General features: G+C 46.1%; 1 protein-coding gene and 1 long non-coding RNA gene across 5 annotated transcripts in view; one reads left to right on the top strand and one right to left on the bottom strand.

The window, feature by feature from the left end:
* LOC105499885 (uncharacterized) overlaps window positions 1-10,061 on the top strand; it is an 80,784-nt gene extending 70,723 nt beyond the window's left edge. The window contains exons 6-8 of one of the 3 annotated variants that reach the window (XR_011609373.1): window positions 508-883; window positions 6,947-7,283; window positions 8,507-10,061. This is a non-coding gene — a long non-coding RNA (uncharacterized lncRNA). Of the gene's footprint in view, window positions 1-507; window positions 884-1,400; window positions 1,513-2,223; window positions 2,780-6,946; window positions 7,284-8,506 lie in introns of those variants that run through there. The other 2 variants (XR_011609375.1, XR_011609372.1) reach the window with 2 other exon arrangements.
* LOC105463180 (alpha-2-macroglobulin like 1) overlaps window positions 1-20,289 on the bottom strand; it is a 54,185-nt gene that overhangs the window by 16,665 nt on the left and 17,231 nt on the right. Inside the window, exons 9-25 of one of the 2 annotated variants that reach the window (XM_071072222.1) lie at window positions 19,333-19,442; window positions 17,137-17,304; window positions 15,626-15,853; window positions 13,496-13,556; window positions 12,768-12,913; window positions 11,276-11,425; window positions 10,041-10,235; window positions 9,162-9,252; window positions 8,650-8,764; window positions 6,929-7,157; window positions 6,606-6,732; window positions 4,689-4,810; window positions 4,108-4,159; window positions 3,357-3,440; window positions 1,449-1,625; window positions 1,199-1,280; window positions 682-838 (exon numbers count right to left, since the gene is read on the bottom strand). In XM_071072222.1, coding sequence (XP_070928323.1) covers window positions 682-838; window positions 1,199-1,280; window positions 1,449-1,625; window positions 3,357-3,440; window positions 4,108-4,159; window positions 4,689-4,810; window positions 6,606-6,732; window positions 6,929-7,157; window positions 8,650-8,764; window positions 9,162-9,252; window positions 10,041-10,235; window positions 11,276-11,425; window positions 12,768-12,913; window positions 13,496-13,556; window positions 15,626-15,853; window positions 17,137-17,304; window positions 19,333-19,442 — 2,294 coding nt within the window. The remainder of the gene's footprint in view (window positions 1-681; window positions 839-1,198; window positions 1,281-1,448; window positions 1,626-3,356; window positions 3,441-4,107; window positions 4,160-4,688; window positions 4,811-6,605; window positions 6,733-6,928; window positions 7,158-8,649; window positions 8,765-9,161; window positions 9,253-10,040; window positions 10,236-11,275; window positions 11,426-12,767; window positions 12,914-13,495; window positions 13,557-15,625; window positions 15,854-17,136; window positions 17,305-19,332; window positions 19,443-20,289) is intronic. The other variant, XM_071072223.1, reaches the window with a different exon arrangement.

The following is a 20,289-nucleotide window of genomic DNA, read 5'->3' as shown; positions in this document are numbered from 1 at the left end:
TTCAGTAGATGTGCGCTGGGAGTCAGAATCTGCATGTCCAACAAGTTCCCAGGTGATGCTGATGCTCCTGATCTGGGAACTATGCTTTGAGAACCATGCTCCAGTCCACATTCTCTCTCTCTTTCTCTCCCTCTCTCTCTCTCTCTCTTTCTCTCCCTCTCTCTCTCTCTCCCCTTTATTTTTTATTTATTTATTTTTTGAGGCAGGGTCTCACTCTATCACCCAGGCTGGGTGCAGTGGTACAATCACAGCTCACTGCAGGCTTGACCCCCCGGGTTCAAGTGATCCTCCCACCTCAACCACCCAAGTAGCTGGGACTACAGGCATGCACTAACATGCCTGACTAATTTTTCAGTTTTGTTTTGTAAAGATGGGGTTTCACCATGTTGCCCAGGGTGGTCTCAAACTCCCAGGCCCAAACAATCAGCCCACCTTGGCCTCCCAAAGTGCTGGGATTACAGGCATGAGCCACCACACCCAGCCTTCATCTGTATTCTCATTCTACAGATATGAAAACTGAGGCCCAGACCAGCTAAGCATTTTGACCATGGACACCCAGAGCCACAGTGGAAACCAGAAGAAAACTGATTGCCAGGCCAGTGCTTTTTTGCTTCTGCTCGGTCAGAGGTGTGAGGTCCTTTGAGACAGTGGCCGGCTGCAGGCCCCTGGACAGATCCGCACCTTCATAGCTGTGTGAAGGAGAGTTCCCACGTTGGCATAGCAGCCGCTGAGGAGCTGGTTTCCTGCCATCCACTTGAGAGCATCCTGGATGTTCTTGGGATCAATGAAGATGAATTTCTGAGCTTGGCCAAAGCATTTTGTGACAAAGGCTGTCAGCCTACATGGGTAAAGAGGAAAATGTGGCATGAAGGTGAATTTCCAGGTGAGGGTGCAATCATTTTTTCATGTATTTGGGTGCATACTTCCAGAAGGGGAGCTGAGGGAACATATGCCACAGCAGGCCCAGAAAACAGAGGCATGAATGGGCACCAGTGAGGACAAGAACAGAGGAGGCACAAGCTCAGGGAGAAGATCGAGGGACTTGACCATCCATGAGGGTAAAATAAGCAGTATTAAAGAGGTAGAAGACTGAGTGCAAGAAGGAATGGGGTTAAGGGGAGAAGTATTGGAATAGTTCCAGAGGGCTCAGGAATTATGCTGTGGAGTACACAACTCATTGGGAATTGGGCGATATTACCATGTGTTTCCATTTCCATCTCGCTCCCCAAAGGCACTGTATGAGCCATTGCTGTGTTTGTACGTCAGCTCCTTCTGGTACCCTGGGAAGCCAAATGTGGTTTTAGATCACAGTGACAACTTCAAAAAACACCGCCGTGCTTTTCAAGGATATGGGACACTTCAGGGGCTGGAATTCCCTGTATCTTAACAATCTGTCATAGGGCCTAGTGGAGGAGAGTGTCCAAGAAAGAAAGATTGAACCAACTTACCTATCTCCAGGAAACCCACTGCCCGAGACCTGATTTCCTCCGTCAGCAGCCCTGCCTTCTCCAGGTACTGCAAGACATAGATGATAGGAGCAAACAACACCATGTTCTGCTCGCCACAGCCACTGGGCATCTGCACCAGACCATCTAGGTTCTGCAGGGCTGTGCCCATGATGTCTCCTGGGATCCAAAAGGAGAGAGAGAAGGTGGGGGTACAGAGAAGAAGGAACCCTCTAAGAGTTATCATCATTCACTTAACAAACATGTATTAGCTATCATTTAGTAAGTACCTACTATGTGCCCTGGGAAGACGACAGTAAATCAAACTCAGTCTCTACCCTCAAAGAACTCACAGAGGAGCAAACCATTACAACACATTACAATTTTTATTCCTTATAGACAATTTCAATACAGTACTACAATATCATACTGGATATGTAGGAGGTGCTAGAGGACACAGAGAGGTGCATAGGCTGTCTAAGAGAGTTCAGGGCTTTTAAGAAGACATGTCGCTGAGCTGATGAGTGATGTGACAAAACTTACATCACTTAGGCTCAATCTCTAAGTTCCTCTACCACTGCACATACGTTCCTCACCCTCCAAATCACCAAGTTTCTCTAAAACACAGTCCTGACACTCTTCTCCAAGTTGTCACTGACCCCTTCCTATGCTTCCCAAGCCAGTGAGCCTGACATACGTGACTCATTAACATCTGCACTGTAGCCAACGAGCTCCATTCAAATCTATAAATGTGTCCTGAATGTCAACTATGTTGCAGGAACCGTACTAGGAACAGAAAAGAAAAAGATGTGGCCCTTGCTCTTCAGGAGACCCCAACACAGTGTGGAAGACAGACATAGACACTGAACTCTAATAGAACAAGACAAGCGCTATGTCAGACTGATGAATAAAATAGACAAAACAGAGACGTTGTGACTGCAAAGGATCTCAACAGAGGGCGAGGGAGTAAAGAAAGAGTCTAACATTCACAGGGCTCCTACTACATGCTAGATTATGTGCTGGGAACTTTAATATTGCACTTAATCTTTACACCAGTCTGAGAGGTAGGTTATTGTTACTGTTTTACAGAAGAGGAAAGAAGGTCCAGAACTGTTCACTAACTTGTTCAGGGTCACGCGGCTACTAAATGACAGGTTAGATATGATTTTTAAGTTCATGCTTTTCAATCCACTTCCTCCCTTGCCCAAAACAGTAAGTGTGCTGCCTATTGTAAATATGGTTGTATCTTCCCTAAACTATACCCAAATTCCTCATTTTTAAAAACGGCTGCTGCAAATATTTTGTCTTCCCTTCACCCGATTTATAGACTGTCTAAACCTAAATACATATCAAGCTTCAGTGACCTTAACTTCTTCCTACCCTGACTCTTTTTTTTTTTTTTTTTTTTTTTTTGAGATGGAGTCTTGCCCTGTCACCCAGGCTGGAGTGCAGTGGTGTGATCTCGGCTCACTGCAAGCTCTGCCTCCCGGGTTCACGCCATTCTCCTGCCTCAGCCTCACAAGTAGCTGGGACTACAGGCACCCGCCACCAGGCCTGGCTAATTTTTTTTTTTGTAATTTTAGTAGAGACGGGGTTTCATCGTGTTAGCAAGGATGGTCTCGATCTCCCGACCTCGTGATCTGCCCGCCTCGGCCTCCCAAAGTGCTGGGATTACAGGCGTGAGCCACCACGCCTGGCTTCCTTTCCATTTTTAACTAGAATACAAGTCTAATCCCGTCTGTATTGTTGCCTACACTGTATTTCCCTCCTATATAAAATACGCTCTTTTTCCTTCAATCACTTATCATTAGTCACATTCTCCAGATAGGTCCGCATGTCCCGCCCCACCCCACACCTTTGCAGCCTCCATTCTCCTTTTTGTTTCTGAGCCAAGAATCTCTAACTGCTTACCCAGAACTGTAACATAAGCCTTGGTCGAGTCAGGAACAACATCCACTGGGAGGTCCAGGGAGACAGATTCAGATGCCACCTTTCCTGTGAGAGGCAGAAAAAAGGTGACACAATAGATGATGGGGAATGGCAGGGGTTCTGAAGCCAAAATTGTAGAACTTTCTATAATCCAGGGATTTGTGTGCTCGGTGCTTTCTCTGGGATGCAGAAAGCACTGGGTACTATTCATAGTGATAAATTCCACAGAGAGTCATCATCGTGCTGCACACTTTCTCTTCTTCCTCCTGCCTCCCAGTTAATCAGCCCCATGAGGAATGGCACCCCAGACTCTCCTGTTCCTTCTGGTCCTATGCATTCCTCCTTTTGCCTATGAAAATCTCCTGCCGCCAGATGTGCTGGCTCACGCCTGTAATCCCAGCACTTTGGGAGGCCAAGGTGGGTGGCTCACAAGGTCAGGAGTTCGAGACCAGCCTGGCCAATATGGTGAAACCCTGTCTCTACTAAAAATACAAAAATTAGCCAGGCATGGTGGCGTGCACCTGTAGTCCCAGCTACTCAGGAGACTGAGGCAAGAGAATTACTTGAACCTGGGAGGCAGAGGTTACAATGAGCTGAGATCACGCCACTGCAATCCAGCCTGGAGGATGGAGCGAGACTCCATTTCAAAAAAGAAAAAAAAAAAGAAAAGAAAAGAAAATCTCCTGCCCTCTAAGGGAATTCTCACCACCAATCCTGCTCTGAGTCCACCCACCTTTTGGGCACAGCAATGAGCTGTGTGTCTTCTCCACAAGGACTCCTTCAGGCTGGCATGAAGAGAGACACAGATAAAAACAACAAAGATGAACGTCAGGAGAGATGGCACTAAAGGAAAGGGAAGGGAGGCCCCCCGCTGTGTCCCCACGGCTTCCCTCAGAACTGCAGAGAAGGGCTTCTCATTGAAGCTCAGAAGAACTCCGTGTCAACCAAGGATGGGCCCTTTCTGTAAAGTTCTTTCTGGGCAAGCGCTACAGCCAAAGACACAATTAGGCAACTTCTAAGGGGCAAGATTGACAATGGGCTTCATGACGGGACAAAAAAGGCAGCTATTGATGAAGACAGACATTTTAATCAGGGAAACTAACATTCATTGAGTGCCTATGATGTGCCAGGTTTTAGGTGCTTTCATAGGCCATGGGTGTGGATTAGGCAAATGTTCAAGGGGCCAGGGAAGGAGAAAGTGGAAGCTGCCCGATTGGACTGGAGTACGGTTGCTGTGAGAGACAAACTCGCAGCAAGAGGAGATGTTGAGCATCCCTCAGTTGGTTGCTGTCTCGACCTCTGAAGCAAACTCACTTTGACGAGAACTGGCTTGATGAGCGTGTCACTCCGGCCCTTTTGGGGAACAAACCCCTTCTGGCCCCCACATGGTTCATTGCTGTCCAGAATCTTTGTACTAATAGTAAAGTTAATGTGACCTGAGAGAAAGAAGGAGAAGGGAAGCCATTAGCCCTATTGCCAGAGGTACCAGCGAGGTCCGTTCCCATTTGGATCAGCATTTCTGAAACTTTAATGGGGATCTTGCTACAGTGCAAACTCTGCTGCCACAGACCTGGGGTGGGGCCTACATCCTGCATTTCTAACAAGCTCTCAGGTGATGCCAGAGAGGCTAGTCCGGTGTGGTAAGTAACCTCTAAGGACCCTCAGAGATCCTTGCATCCTGATATTTGCATCCCATTGAGTGTGGGCTGGATTGAGCGACTCACTTCTGTTAAATAGAACAGGGCGAAAGTAATGACTCTTCTGAGATTCGGTTACAAAAAGACTGCAGCTTCCATCTTGGGTGCACCCCTTTTCTCAAACTGCTTGCTCTGGGGAAGACGGCTGTTGTGTGATGACGCAGCCCAGTGGAGAGATTCATGTGATGAGATACTGAGTGAGGCCCCTAGCCAACAGCTGTGGTCAAGAACTGTGTCCTTCAGTCTAGCAGGCTGTGAGGATCAGAGACTTTGGGATGAGCTTGAAAAATCGATCCTCTCCTAGTCAAGTCTTCAGATGAAACCACAGCCCTCACTGACAGCTTGAGTGCAACCTCATGAGATACCTTGAGCCAGAAGTACCCAGCTAAGCTGCACCCAGATTAATGACCCGTAGAATCTGTTTGATAATAAATGTTTGTCCTTTTAAGACACTTAAGTTTTACAATAATTTGTCAAGCAGCATGAGATAACTCATACATACGAAGATCAAACTTTGAGTTGCAAGGATTTCACCTATGAGTGACTGACATCCCATAGAGTTGGGGGTGAGGATTAAATGAGTTAAAGGTGAGGTGACTCATTCTTGTAATCCCAGTACTTTGGGAGGGTGAGGCAGGAGAATCGCTTCAACCCAGGAGTTGGAGAGCAGCCTGGGACACATAGCAAGACCCCTTCTCTGCCAATTGAATTAGCCAGGCATGGTGGTGAAATGAGCCTATAGTCCCAGCTACTCTGGGAGGCCTAGGTGAGAGGATCGCTTGAGCCGGGGAGGTTGAGGCTGCAGTGAGCCATGACCACACCACTGTATTCCAGCTTAGGTGACAGAGTAAAATCCTGTCTCTCTAAAGAAAATAAAAGGCCAGGTGCAGTAGCTCACACCTGTAATCCCAGAACTTTGGGAGGCTGAGGCAAGCAGGTCACCTGAGGTCAGGAGTTTGAGACCAGCCTGGCCAACATGGCAAAACCCCATCTCTACTAAAAATACAAAAATTAGCCAGGTGGTGGCACGAAACTGTAATCCAGCTACTTGGGAGGCTTGGCAGGAGAATCACTTGAACCTGGGAGGTGGAGGTTGCAGTATGCCCAGATTGCGCTATTGCACACCAGCCTGGGCAACAGGCTTCCTCTCAAAAGGAAATAAATAAAATAAAAATTAATTAATCAATCAATTTAATGAGTTAATATACATAAAGCAGTTAGAATAGTGCCTGGCCCAGGGACTCTTATAGTAAGTCCTTGATTAGTTACATGGCCATGTATTCCTTGTCCAGCTACAAATATTAAAAGCTCTCCCTTTCACACTCAAAATATTCCTGTTTGAATAAATTTGGTCACCTATCAAAGAGTGTTTGTATTGACTTATAACAGCCTTAGGAGGGAGAAAAATAGAAGTAAATAAAACAAAGAGGGAGGAGGAAGCAAAGCAGATGTGGCAGAGAAGAAAGACTGAGTGCTTAGTCACTGGGCTTCTGTTGCAGGCTTTCCTCACCCATCTACCGCTTCCCTCTCTTACCCAATTTGACAGCTGTGATGTTCCAGTGATAGGTTTTAGCTTCATTAGCACAGAGACAGCTGGAGATCTGAGAATCTGCCCGTGATTCTAGCTGGTACTCATGCGATTTAGCCAGGTCAGTCTGAACCTAAGGAGGAGGTTTAAGAGACAAAGGGTCCAAACGAAGGACGTAATACATAGAGGCCTGGGAAACCTGGGGGCCGAGATACTGACATCTCTTCTCTTGCCCAGGGAAAATTGGGATGCTTCCAATTTAGAGACAAACTTATGCGGGAAGCGTGATTCCAGGGCTGACACCTGACTCCTGTATCCCCAGCTCTCACCCTGATACAATCCTTTAGGTAATTGAAGATGGTGGCAGTAAGACGAAAGGATTCCCCACGGACTACTGAGTAAGGGAGAGTCAGGTCCACAAAGAACGGCTTGAAAGCAGTTAGTCCAACAGTGGGTGAAAGCCCGAAGCCTCTCGACTGGGAAGTGCAGAAAGTCATCGCCTTCCACTCGGTGATGGCGTCAGGAACTGTGACGTGGACCGTCTCCTTCCCGGAGTTACTGTGAGAACACAAGGACCCCCGTGAGGCAGACGCAGCGTGGGGTGAGAACTGTTGTGAATTAAGCCACAAATTCGGTGGTGTGTGCTGGTTCATGCTTGTAATCTCAGGTCTCTGAGAGGCTCAGGTGAGTAGATGGCTTCAGCCCAGCAGTTTGAGGCCAGCCTGGGAAACATAGCGAGACCCTATTTCTACCAAAATTTAAAAATTAGCCAGGTGTGGTGGTGCATGACTGTAGTCCCAGCTACTTAGGAGGCTGAGGCAGGAGGATGGCTTGAGCCCAGGAGTTTGAGGCTGCAGTGAGCTATGATTGCGCCACTGCACTCCAGCCTGGGTGACAGGGCAAGACCCTGTCCAAAAAAAAAAAAAAAAAAAAAAGCTACAAATTCATCTGCAGAAGTGAATTGTTAGTGTTGTTGTGCGGGGAGAAGTAAAGAGGCAACTGAAGAGGTGAGTCTCAATGTGAATCCTCCAGTGAGTGAGGCTGCACTCATATGGAGGAGGGGGACTGTGTGGGGAGTCAGGGGTGGGCATCTCTGTGCAAGCACATCTGACAGAGAGGCTGGTGCCCTCTGAGTCTGTGAGGATGCGTGTTCTCAGGGCTTGTCAAAATGGACATGCAAGCAGTGGGCAAAAACTGATGTCAATATGTACCTTTAAATGTGTGTGGTTCAGTAGTGAGAACACAGGGCCTGCAATGCGTGAGTGTGGAATTGTGTGGATTTGTTTTGAGTGGTTGTAGATGAATGCATAAGAATTCAGGTAGGCTGGGCACCTGTAATCCCAACATTTTGGGAGGCCAAGGCGGGTGGATCACTTGAGGCCAGGAGTTCGAGACCAGCCTGGCCAACATGGCAAAACCCTGCCTCTACTAAAAATACAAAAATTAGCCAGGTGTGCTGGCAGGCGCCTATAGTCCCAGCTACTTGGGAGGCTGAGGCACAAGAATCACTTGAACCTAGGAGGTTGAGGCCTACAGTGAGCCAAAATCGTGCCACTGCACTCCAGCCTGGGTGACAGAGCAAGACTCTGTCTCAAAAAAAAAAAAAAAGAATTCAGGAAAACAAATAAATTCCCACACCCCATCAAGCTTTCGTTGCTTAAGACTTAGAGCCATTAGGAATGCATCTGATTCTGAGTTTTGTACAGGCTCTACGTTGTAGAATCTTACGTTTTTTTCTGGTGGTGGTGGTTGTTACAGGGTTTTGCTTTGTCACCCAGGCTGGAGTGCAGTGATGTGATCTTGCTTCACTGCAGCCTCCACCTCCCAGATTCAAGTGATCCTTCCACTTCAGCCTCCTGAGTTGGACACAACTACCACCTGGCTAATTTTTAAAATTTCTTTTGTAGAGACAGAAGCTCATTATGTTGCCCAGGCTGGTCTTGAACTCCTGGTCTCAAGTGATCCTCTCTCCTCAACCTCCCAAAGTGCTGGGATTACAGGCGTGAGCCATGCACCTGGCTCTTTACTGTACTTTTGAGTCATCACTTACCCAATAGGAAACAGATCCCAGAGCCAGGTCTCCGGGAAGTACTGGCGGACCTGAGAATCCTCTGCTTGACGTGAAGAAGTTGATGACGCAAAAGCCTCTGGATGACCACCACCTGCTGATGAAATTGAGAATATGAAAACTTTAGGAAACAGGAGACTTGTTGTGACATAAATTGGGATGGAGGGATTACTAGAAAGAAATTTAGAGGGAAGCAGAGAAAATCCAGTCAGAGGCAAGGAGGAAGGACCAAAGAGGAACTAACTAGTCACAAAGGTCATCGAGGGAAGTGATAGCCAAGGGGGTTTGGCCAGGGAATGGATACATAAGCTTCAGGCTTCAAAAGCTCTCCCCAGAGACAGAACCCTCGGGAAACTTTCTGTATCTGTGACCCACAACCCATTAGCATTCTCAGGCTAGAGGCTCAGTGCAAGAACAGGACACAAAGAGGAAATGTGCAGAGTTCCAGGATTGTTAACATCTCAGAGAATCCACACACCACAGAGGTAGCTTACCGCCCATGGCAGTGCTGTATTCTGGAGATCTGTAGCTGCAATCTACTGGCTTCTTGATTTTGGCATTGGACAGTATTTTCAGGCCCATGTCCTGATAGGCATCAGAGAAATAAGTATTAAGGTGGTCCCTTCCCCAACTACAAAGGCTACTGCCCAGGAATTCCACCATCAAAGAGTAGAAACAAAACATTCTTTTTGAATTAATGGTGAAACTGGGTGTTCTTACCCGAAACTCAGCCACTGAGACTGGTTGGCTTCTGTTCCAACTAGCATGAGAGGCTTCAAGTTAAACTTATTTCATCATTACATACATTTAATGGTTCTTCCAAATATTATTCACTGTGTCCTTATTATTTGACTTACGCTCTGAACGTGCTGAGGGTAGGGACCATATCAGTGTACTCAATTCAACAAAAGTACAATGAGCATTATGAGGGGTCAGGCATTAGAGAGAATACAAAGATGAACAAGACCTAGTTCCTGACCTCAGGGACCTCCTGGTCAGACTTGGGTCACACAGCATCCCAAATCCTGCTCATAGAATAGGTGCAAATTATTTTTTATAATAATAGTAAGAGATCTCTGGTCTACCTTCCGTAATTTTCCCTCCTGATTGATCTCATGAAAATCAGTGATTGGGGACAACAAAAGAGGAAGAGTAGGTCTAAACTCTCTCACAGTGGTTCTCTTCAATGCAATTGGACATCTTCTTCAAGCGTAAGAGCCAACAGAGGCCACCTTACACGTCAGAAGCTTCTTTCAAGATTTGGTTCCCATCAGTGCCCATATGAGTCTCTCTGCTTTCTTAGATATGAACTTTCCTTTGCCCCTTCCCACCACCATCTTTCCCATAAGAACAAAATGGGTAAGAAGACGTACCTGGAAAAAGCTGAAGAGGTCCGTGCCTTCAGAGAACCAGGGCCTCCAGATAGCAGAACGCTGGCTCGAATGCCCTTGGGGCACTGGGTCAATGAGGGGCTGAGGAAAGTCCCACGGGCCAGACACTGGACACTGATCATATTCAGCCACTTGATAGGGGTAGTGGCCATACCAGAATGGAAACATCCCATAGACCTGGGACAAGGGGAGAAAGGAAATAAAGCATTGACATAGTGACATCAGTTGAGAAATTTCTCTCAGATTCTGGTGCTCAGTTTACTACTCCTGTATCATTTCTCTTTATTACTCCAGAATTATTTTTATATATTTTTTGTCATAATTACCTTTCTCACTTTCTAAAACATTAACCTCTATCTCACCTATTTTTTTCATAATCCTATCCCCTATTTCATTCTCTCTCTTTTTTTTTTTTTTTTTTTTTTTTGGAGACGGAGTCTTGCTCTGTCACCCAGGCTGGAGTGCAGTGGGATGATCTCGGCTCACTGCAACCTCCGCCTCCCACATTCAAGCAATTCTCCTGCCTCAGCCTGCTGAGTAGCTGGGATTACAGGTGCCGGCCACCACACCCAGCTAATTTTTGTATTTTTAGTAGAGACAGGGTTCACCATGTTGGTCAGGCTGGTCTTGAACCCCTGACTTCAGGTGATCCGCCCGCCTCAGCCTCCTAAAGTTCTGGGATTACAGGCTCATTCTCTTTTCTTATCTCTGCGTTCATACTAACCATGCCTTCTCTTATCCTTTCTTTTTTTTGGTTTTGTGTTTTTGAGACGAACTTTCGCTTTTGTTGCCCAGACTGGAGGGCAGTGACTCGATCTTGCTCACCGCAACTTCCGCCTCCCGGGTTCAAGTGACTCTCCTGCCTCAGCCTCCCCAGGATGACAGGCATGCGCCACCATGCCCGGCTCGTTTCTTTTTCTTTTTCTTTTTGTATTTTTAGTAGAGACAGAGTTTCTCCATGTTGGCCAGGCTGGTCTCGAACTCCCGACCTCAGGTGATCTGCCTGCCTCGGCCTCAAAAAGTGCTGGGATTACAGGCGTGAGCCACCGCACCCAGCCCTCTTACCCTTTCTAACTTCATTTTTACGCCAGTCTTTTTACCACCTTATGGCAGTGCATTATTTCCCTAAGACTTTCTCTCCACTGCCTAAAACCTACCTCTTAATTGTCTTCTCCATCAACTCCCTCTTCCCATTCTGTCAGCAGACAGTTACTCACAGAGCGGTTGCTCAGCTCTCTCTCCGGCCTGAGCAGTAAGACACTCTCATCCACCGCCCGGAGGGCGCACAGGGACCCAGGAGCTGCCTGCAGCTGTAGCTCCACTTCTGCTCCTGGAAGCTGCTGGGAAGGGGAGAAGCCAAGGGAAACCTGGGGAAGGGAAAGGTATAACTTGGGGATCAGGTCAGCCCGGAAAGGAGGGGAAACAACATAATTTGGGTCATCAGCAAATATGCCCCAGCTACGACATCCAACCCATTCTTTCACTTTTGTACTTATCTTTCTTTGTAAAGTCTAACTCTTCAGGACTTGTATGCCATGATGGAGTTGGGAAACGACAGCAGCACAGTACAAGGACAGAGAAAGTTTATAAGACAAAAACTGGAGAGAACATGTGGAATAACTGTATAGAACATGCGGCTTCCCAGTATGGCTCTTTTTTTTTTTTTTTTAAATAGAGACAGGGTCACGCCTATAATCCCAGCACCTTGGGAGGCCAAGGCAGGTGGATGACCTGAGGTCAGGAGTTCAAGACTAGCTTGGCCAACATGGTGAAACCCTGTCTCTACTAAAAAAAAAAAAAAAAAAAAAAAAAAAAAATTAGCCAGGCATGGTGGTACATACCTGTAATCCCAGCTACTTGGGAGTCTGAGGCAAAAGAATCACTGAACACAGGAGGCAGAGGTTGCAGTGAGCCGAGATTGCACCATTGCACTCCAGCTTGGGCAACAAGAGCAAAACTCTGTCTCAAAAAAAAAAAAAAAAAAAAGAGAGAGAGACAGGGTCTTGTTCTGCAGCCTTGAACTCCTGGGCTCAAGCGATACTCCTGCTTCAGCCTTCAGACTAGCTGGGACTACAGGTATGCATCACCACACCCAGATAATTTTTTTTTTGAGACAGAGTCTCACTCTGTCACTCAGGCTGGAGTGTAATGGCATGATCTTTGCTCACTGCAACCTCCGTCTCCTGGGTTCATGTAATTCTCCTGCCTCAGCCTCCCAAGTAGCTGTGATTACAGGCGCCCACCACCATGCTAGGCTAATTTTTGTATTTTTAGTAAAGATGGGGTTTCACCATGTTGGCCAGGCTGGCCTTGTACTCGTAACATCAGGTGATCCACCCACCTCGGCCTCCCAAAGTGCTGCACACCCAGCTAATTTAAAAAAATTTTTTTTATAGACAGGATCTTGCTGTGTTGTCCAGGCTGGTCTTGAACCCATGACCTAAAGAAATCCCTCTGCCTGGGCCTCCCAAAGCACTGGGATTACAGGAGTGAGCCACAGTACCTCATCCAGCATTACTTTTTAAAAGAAAAAGTAGGAGAGAGATGGATTTCAACACAAACCCCAAACATTAAAGATATAAATATAACACAACATCCAATGTCAACATTATCTTCTTTCCCTGACCTATCTTGTCTCCAACCCCAGCACGCACAAGATCTTTCTCTATGCCCAACCTTTGTCTTCACCCTTCTCCGCTACCATTTTACCTGATTGTCAAAGCACATCTCGACTGAGAACTGAATTTTGTCAGCTACAACACCTCCACTAGGGAAAATGGCATAGATCACCAGGGAAGGGTCAGGGGCCAGTCTCGAAGTGAAGGTCAGTGAGAGAGAGAAGGAGCCTTTCAGTCCTGAAAGAGAAGAGGGAATATACAGGGAAATTAGAATGCACGTCCAACCTATCAATGGCATCTAACTGTATGCACTTTTCATTGAGCCAGTGCAGGTGGCACGGTGCAAATTACTTCTCATTTTTCTCTTTTCCTGTGATGACTGTTAATGCTCCAATTCCATTGCTTCTGTGTATAAGAATTGTTTTCTGGAATTTATTTATTTATTTATTTATTTATTTATTTATTTATTTATTTTTGAGATGGAGTCTCGCTCTGTCGCCCAGGCTGGAGTGCTGTGGCCGGATCTCAGCTCACTGCAAGCTCCGCCTCCCGGGTTCACGCCATTCTCCTGCCTCAGCCTCCCGAGTAGCTGGGACTACAGGCGCCCACCACCAGGCCTGGCTAATTTTTTTTTTGTAATTTTAGTAGAGACGGGGTTTCACCGTGTTCGCCAGGATGGTCTCGATCTCCTGACCTTGTGATCCGCCCATCTCGGCCTCCCAAAGTGCTGGGATTACAGGCGTGAGCCACCGCGCCCGGCCCTGTTTTCTGGAATTTAAAAATACCCTGTTCACTTCCAGGAAAAGCATGTACACTCACCTTTCTTCTTAGAGTTCAGGTGCTTCTGCCCCTCCATCACCAAACTTCCTTTCCCTATTAACTAAAGAAGAAAAGAAAAGAATCAACCACACACAGAAGTTATGGTAAGTTCACCTTGGACCAACTTCCAGAGCATCTCTGCATCCTTTCATGAGGAGAGGCTCCTTTCGCTGTTCAGAGCCCGGGTCAATTCCCCACCCAGCATCCACTAGCTTGACAAATGCAGGGTGCTGCCAGCGGGTCCTGGTGGCTCCTGCTGCAGTCGGAGGCCTGGCTGAGAACCACGCAGGTGGATGGGAGGAGTCTGACAGCATAGAAATTGTTCCACACCATCGATAGCTGTCTGCCATTTCTTGAAGATCTCCAAATTTTATTTTCTTATAATCCTTGTAACATAAAGTCAGCGAAAATCTATCCTCATAAGTGTTTTTTAATTACAGCTCAATTTAAAATTCAGTGGAAATAATTTCATCCTAAACTACCCTGAGCCCTTCTGACATTGAACCCTCTAGAGGGGAAATCTCCTCTCCTAACTCCCCGTTCCTGTCCACTCTCACTTGAAACAGAACTCAGTGATCTTGTTTGTAAGCAGCCTCTCATCTCACGCTCCTGCAGGGCTCCGTGGTCGGTTCCTCGGATGCCTGCCCGGCATTAGCCATTCGCCCTAACTTCACTTTTCTCCTACACCTCCCCACACTTCGGTCCTGAAGACAGAGCCCACATTATCACCTGGACTTGTTATTTTCCACCTATCTTTTCTCTTTTCGTTGTATTAGGATGATTTTTTTTTTTCCCACTTAATGACGACACTGAAACCACAGAAGCTGCTGCAATGATCCAGAGGAGAGAAAGTCTCTCATTGACTGAGAGGAGCATAAGGGAACAAAGAGGCTCCAAGCCATCAAACCTGAGGTTTCCATTCTACTTCCTGACTGTCACCAAGGTGACCAGGAAAGCTGCTTATCCTTATACACTGCTTTCAGGCTACCAAGTTATGATTTTATTTCCGCAATGAGGCTGCTATTGATGTGAATTTTAACCCCATATCATCTATTTGATAATATTGACCAATGAAATGTATCCTGGCTGGGCGCGGTGGCTCACTCCTGTAGTCCCAGCACTTTGGGAGGTCACGGTGGGTGGATCACCTGAGGTCAGGAGTTCAAGACCAGCCTGGCTAACATGGTGAAACCCTGTCTCACATAAATTTAAAAAAAAAAAAAAAAAAAGTATCCTGAGTCCCATGCCCTCCCCACGCTCCCTCCCAACTACCCACTTTTTTTTTTTTTTTTTTTTTTTTTTGTCCTGGCCAGCACTATTTTCTCAGGTAATTCCTCATTTTATTTTCCCACACAATTTTCCTGTGTTCCTGCTCAGAGTCTCTTTTTTCCCCCCAATGCTTTCCATCTCTTACACCTATACTGGGCCATACAGTATCTCATATCTCACATGGGAATATTAAATACTTGAAATGGCCGGGCGCGGTGGCTCAAGCCTGTAATCCCAGCACTTTGGGAGGCCCAGACGGGCGGATCACGAGGTCAGGAGATTGAGACCATCCTGGCGAACATGGTGAAACCCCGTCTCTACTAAAAAAATACAAAAAAACTAGCCGGGCGAGGCGGCGGGCGCCTGTAGTCCCAGCTACTCGGGAGGCTGAGGCAGGAGAATGGCGTAAACCCCGGGGGCGGAGCTTGCAGTGAGCTGAGATCCGGCCACTGCACTCCAGCCCGGGCGACAGAGCGAGACTCCGTCTCAAAAAATAAATAAATAAATAAATAAATAAATAAATACTTGAAATGTGCTCAGTCCAAACTGAGATACGCTTTAAGTGTAAAACACATACCAAGTTTCAAAGACTCAGTTGAAACAAGAATGTAAAATATCTATTAAAACTTTTTATATGGCTTTCATGTTAAAATGTTAATATTTTGGATATAATGGGTTAAATAAAAAATATATTTAAAATTAATGTCAACTGTTCTTTAACTTTTTTAGTGTGGCTTTAAAATTGTTTTTAATTAGATGTGCATCTGCAATTCAGACAGCCTAGGTACCCTCTCTGGCTGGCTCTTCTCATTCTCCTTCCTTCCCAGCATACTTTCACCCATCCCCGTTTCCTGGCCTCACATAGTAGGAGAAGCTGATCTCTTGGTCAGGGCTTGCATCAGCTGGGTCGATGTAATAATCCACCAGCACTTCCTGGGGCTGGCCACATTTCAAGGGGCCGTTGAGCCGGTGGATGCCAAGGAAGCTGTGGGTTGTGTTGTAGAAGGGTCGCAGGTGCAGGTAGGCATTTTGGTAGTAACGTGGCACTTGTTCCGGATTATATACTAAGTCTTCCATTTGAAACTTTCCCTGAGAGTGAAAGAGAGAGAGAGAATTTTAGCATGCACCCCAACCATAGAAACTCCATGGACTTGTTACGGTTTTCAAATAGAGCGCTTTCTCTTAAATCTTCACTGCCTGAGAATGGCATGTGGGTATTTCCTTAGTGGTCCAGCCAAGGATGGATCAAGAATCTATAAACGTAGTAGTGTGCAGCAATATTTTGGTATGTAGGAGAGTGAAAGAACGGCTGAATTATAGTTACTAAGTGAGGGGAAATTGTGGGTGATGTATCTTCACAGATACTCCTGGGATAGATGAACATGACTTAGATTATATAGAAATCAAAGATTGTATTTCAGGGATAAGAAAACTAGGTACAGAAGATACTAAGATTGAAAAATAACTATTTTTGAGTAATTGAGTGATGCCTAGAGTAAAGAAAGAGTCAAATTAGCCACAAGGCAACTAGTATATGTTTACTTAAGTCCTGTGGTTGAACGATCTCATTAATGGCTCCAATTCCTCACACATACCCTGCACCCTTCAAGATCAACATCCGTTAGCCTGTAGTCTTCCAGTACCCTCCTAGTCTGACTGTGGGCCCACTGTGTGATTTGTTGGGAATGGGATGTTAACATATGCAATGTATACAGGTTTGAAAAAGCCCTGAACATCAGCTTTTGCACTTGCACCTCATCACTGCCATAAGAATATACCCGGGCTAGCTGGCTCCTGCATGAGAGGTATGTGGAACACCAGCCTACGGCCAGCCGATCTGCAGACAGGTCTGGAAATCGAAATCAGCAGAGCTGCCTGGCTGAATGCCCCAGATGCACAAGCAGTGAATGCTTTGTGTTGCATGATACTGAAGTTTTTAGCTGTTTGATAAGAAGCATTGTTGCGGCAGTTCATAATTAATACTTATAAGTTATCTAGAATCTAGAGTTCTCTTGTTTGCTGTTTTTATTAAGTAATGAGGGGAAGGGAAGGGGAAAAAGAAAGAGAATGACTGAGTCACCTTTTCCTCCCTACTCTAACTTCATATATAGATAGGATCAGATAGAGATGGGGGTAAGTTAAAAGATGTAATAATAGAAATAGTAGTTTTCATCTCGGTAAGGACTATTTATCTGATTGATATTAAAAACAGAAAGAATCTAAGGAAAACTTTTTGTCAACGGGGGAGCAGGACTTGTCAGTGAGAGAGATGTAATTCCAAGCAGAGAGGAGGATAGGAAACAGGAAAATTCTGAAGTTTTCCTTCAGGGAAGCCTTACTTTCTAGGAAGCTGGTCCTCCATCCATGCTTACCTCCAGAGAAACATCTGCCCCATTCCAACTGGATGTATCCACCGTAAAGGGAGCCAGGCCATTGTTGTCAGTAACCAGGGTCTGGTTGAAGGTTCCGTTCATGCCATAAATCACCAGAAACACTAGATGGTTCTTGAGGAGGGAGTCATCATGGCCCCTAACTCTTATCTGAAGGACAAACGTCATTAGGGATTAGAATTAGGTTTGGAGTAAACTTGAGTATGAAGTGAAGTGGAATATTAGGTTGGTGCAAACTAATTGCGGTTTTGGCACTAAAAGTAGTAACAGAATTTCTAAGAATACATTTCAGGGAAGAGTCCTGAAAAAGATAAATGTGATTCTAGCTTTTGAACTAGGATCTGTGAAGAAGTGAAAAACAAACAGAAGTAACAGCCCAGGGCAGAGCTAGATTTGCCCGGTGGCTAATGAAACTTTAGGGCTCTTCGTTTGCACAGGCTCCTTCAAACTTTCTGCACACTGTTTTTGGTTTGTTTTTTCTCTCCTTCCTTCCTTTCTTTTTTTGAGATGGAGTCTCCCTCTGTCACCAAGGCTGGAGTGCAGTGGGACGATCTCGGCTCACTGCAACCTCTACCTCCCGGGTTCAAGCAATTCTCCTGCATCAGCCTCCCAAATAGCTGGAACTACAGGCATGCACCACCACACCCAGCTAATTTTTGTAGTTCTAGTAGAGACAGGGTTTCACCATGTTGGCCAGCTCGTGATCCACCCACCTCGGCCTCCCAAAGTGCTGGGATTACAGGCATGAGCCATTGCGCCCAGCCTATTTTGCTTTCTTTTTCTTAAAGAGAATCCCCTACCCTCCCAAACTGTGTAATCCTTAGGCTCTAGAAATAATTTGCACCCATCCTTGGTCTGGAGAAATGATAACTGAGGAATAAATGCATCTCTATATGTGCAATATTACTGTGTGGACCAGTTGTACAGGAAGTAAAGAAAGATAAGCTGAATGAGGAGGAAATTCAGTTAGATATCAGAAAGAAAACACTAACAAAGAAAATTTAATTATTTATTTAGCTTCTTTTTTTTTTTGAGACAGTCTCACTCTGTCGCCCAGGCTGGAGTGCAGTGGCATGATCTTAGCTCACTGCACCCTCTGCCTCCTGGGTTCAAGCAACTCTCGTACCTCAGATTCCCAAGTAGCTGGGATTACAGACATGCGCCACCATGCCTGGCTAATTTTTGTATTTTTGGTAGAGACAGGGTTTCGCCATGTTGGCCAGGCTGGTCTTGAACTCTTGGCCTCAAGTGATCTGCCCACCTCAGCCTCCCAAAGTGCTAGGACTACAGACGTGAGCCACTACACCCTGCCAGGAATTTAAAAATCTCTAAAGAAAATTGCTGATCGGACACAGTGGCTCACTCCTGTAATCCCAGCACTTTGAGAGGCCCAGGTAGGCAGATAACCTGAGGCTGGGAGTTCGAGACCAGCCTGACCAACATGGAGAAACCCCATCTCTACTAAAATACAAAATTACGTGCCTGTAATCCCAGCTACTTGGGAGGCTGAGGCTGAAGAATCACTTGAACCTGGGATGTGGAGGTTGCGGTGAACAGAGATCACGCCATTGCACCTCCAGCCTGGGCAACAAGAGCGAAACTCTATCTCAAAACAAAAACAAAAATAAAACAAAACCAAAAAAAAAAAAAAAACCCAGAAAGAAAAAGAAAACTGCTTAAAGAGCTATACATGGCTGTCAAGGAAAATTTCATATTAACCTTGCCGAGATGCAGGAGACCAGGCTGGACGATTTCTCTAGAAACCCTGCAGCTCTTAAATACAAAGATTTAGACATTAGAAGATCAGCCCCTGGCATTAGAAAGACCCCTAAACTGGCATTAATATTCAAGGTGCTTCTCCTATGGGATTAGGGGCAGCACAGCACAGGGAGTGGAGAGTGTATACCCCGGAGGCAGGCTTCCTGGATTTGGTCATAGTTCCCACCTATTTGCTGATAACCTTGGAAAAATCACTTAGCCTCTGTTACCTGTCTCGTTACCCACAAAATGGGGCCAATATAGTGTCTGCCTCATTGCATTATTGTAAAGATTAAAGTGAATACGCGTAAAGTACTTGGAACAGCGCTAAGTTAGCTATGTGGCTATAGCTGCAGGAAGAAGGTAAGGTAGATGGTTACGCATTTTTTTTTGTCTCTGTAGAGAAAAGTTTTAACATACCTTCCCACTGAAGGGGAAATTGGGATGGTAAAAATTGCTGGTGTCTTCAAAGATCATTGATCCCATTTGTGGAGAAATGTAGATATTCTGAGTGGCATTGGCCTCCACGCCTGCAGAGGGAAACCAGACGTATAAAGATCTAGGCACCTGATAGTCTCATCTTTGTGTTTAATGTCAAGTCTCTGAGAGAATGGTGGCAGAGGGATGAAGTTGAATGTATTTCTGGCCAAAGATCCAAACCAACTTCGCCTCCCCAGTCTTTTGGAGAAGTATGTAGTATTTCTTATAGACGGCAACATGGGATCTGGCATTTCCCCTTGACTGGGAACCAGGAACAAGGTACCACCCAAACACTCAAGAGGGGAGGTCTTGTATCCTTGGAGTAATTATCTGTCCCTGGGACCAGCCCTTTTTATTTCGCTTTTCTTTTCTTTTCTTTTTTTTTTGAGACAGTCTCGCTCTGTCTCCTAGGCTGGAGTGCAGTGGCCTGATCTCGACTCACTACAACCTCTGCCTCCCGGGTTCAAGTGATTCTCCTGCCTCAGCCTCCTGAGTAGCTGGGACTACAGGTGTCCGCCACCACTTCTGGCTAATTTTGGGGTTTTTTTGTTTTGTTTTTGTTTTTTTGTTTGTTTGTTTGTTTGTTTGTTTTGAGATGGAGTCTCGCTGTGTCGCCCAGGCTGGAGTGCAGTAGCCGGATCTCAGCTCACTGCAAGCTCCACCTCACAGGTTCACGCCATTCTCCTGCCTCAGCCTCCGGAGTAGCTGGGACTACAGGCGCCCACCACCACGTCCGGCTAGTTTTTTGTATTTTTTAATAGAGACGGGGTTTCACCGTGTTAGCCAAGATGGTCTCGATCTCCTGACCTAGTGATCCGGCCGTCTCGGCCTCCCAAAGTGCTGGGATTACAGGCTTGAGCCACCGCGCCCAGCCTAATTTTTGTATTTTTATTAGGG

The sequence above is a fragment of the Macaca nemestrina genome, chromosome 10 (assembly GCF_043159975.1).
Source record: "Macaca nemestrina isolate mMacNem1 chromosome 10, mMacNem.hap1, whole genome shotgun sequence".
NCBI lineage: Eukaryota > Metazoa > Chordata > Mammalia > Primates > Cercopithecidae > Macaca > Macaca nemestrina.
Note: the sequence above shows the minus strand (reverse complement) of the source record. Positions and strands in the feature narration are given on the sequence as shown.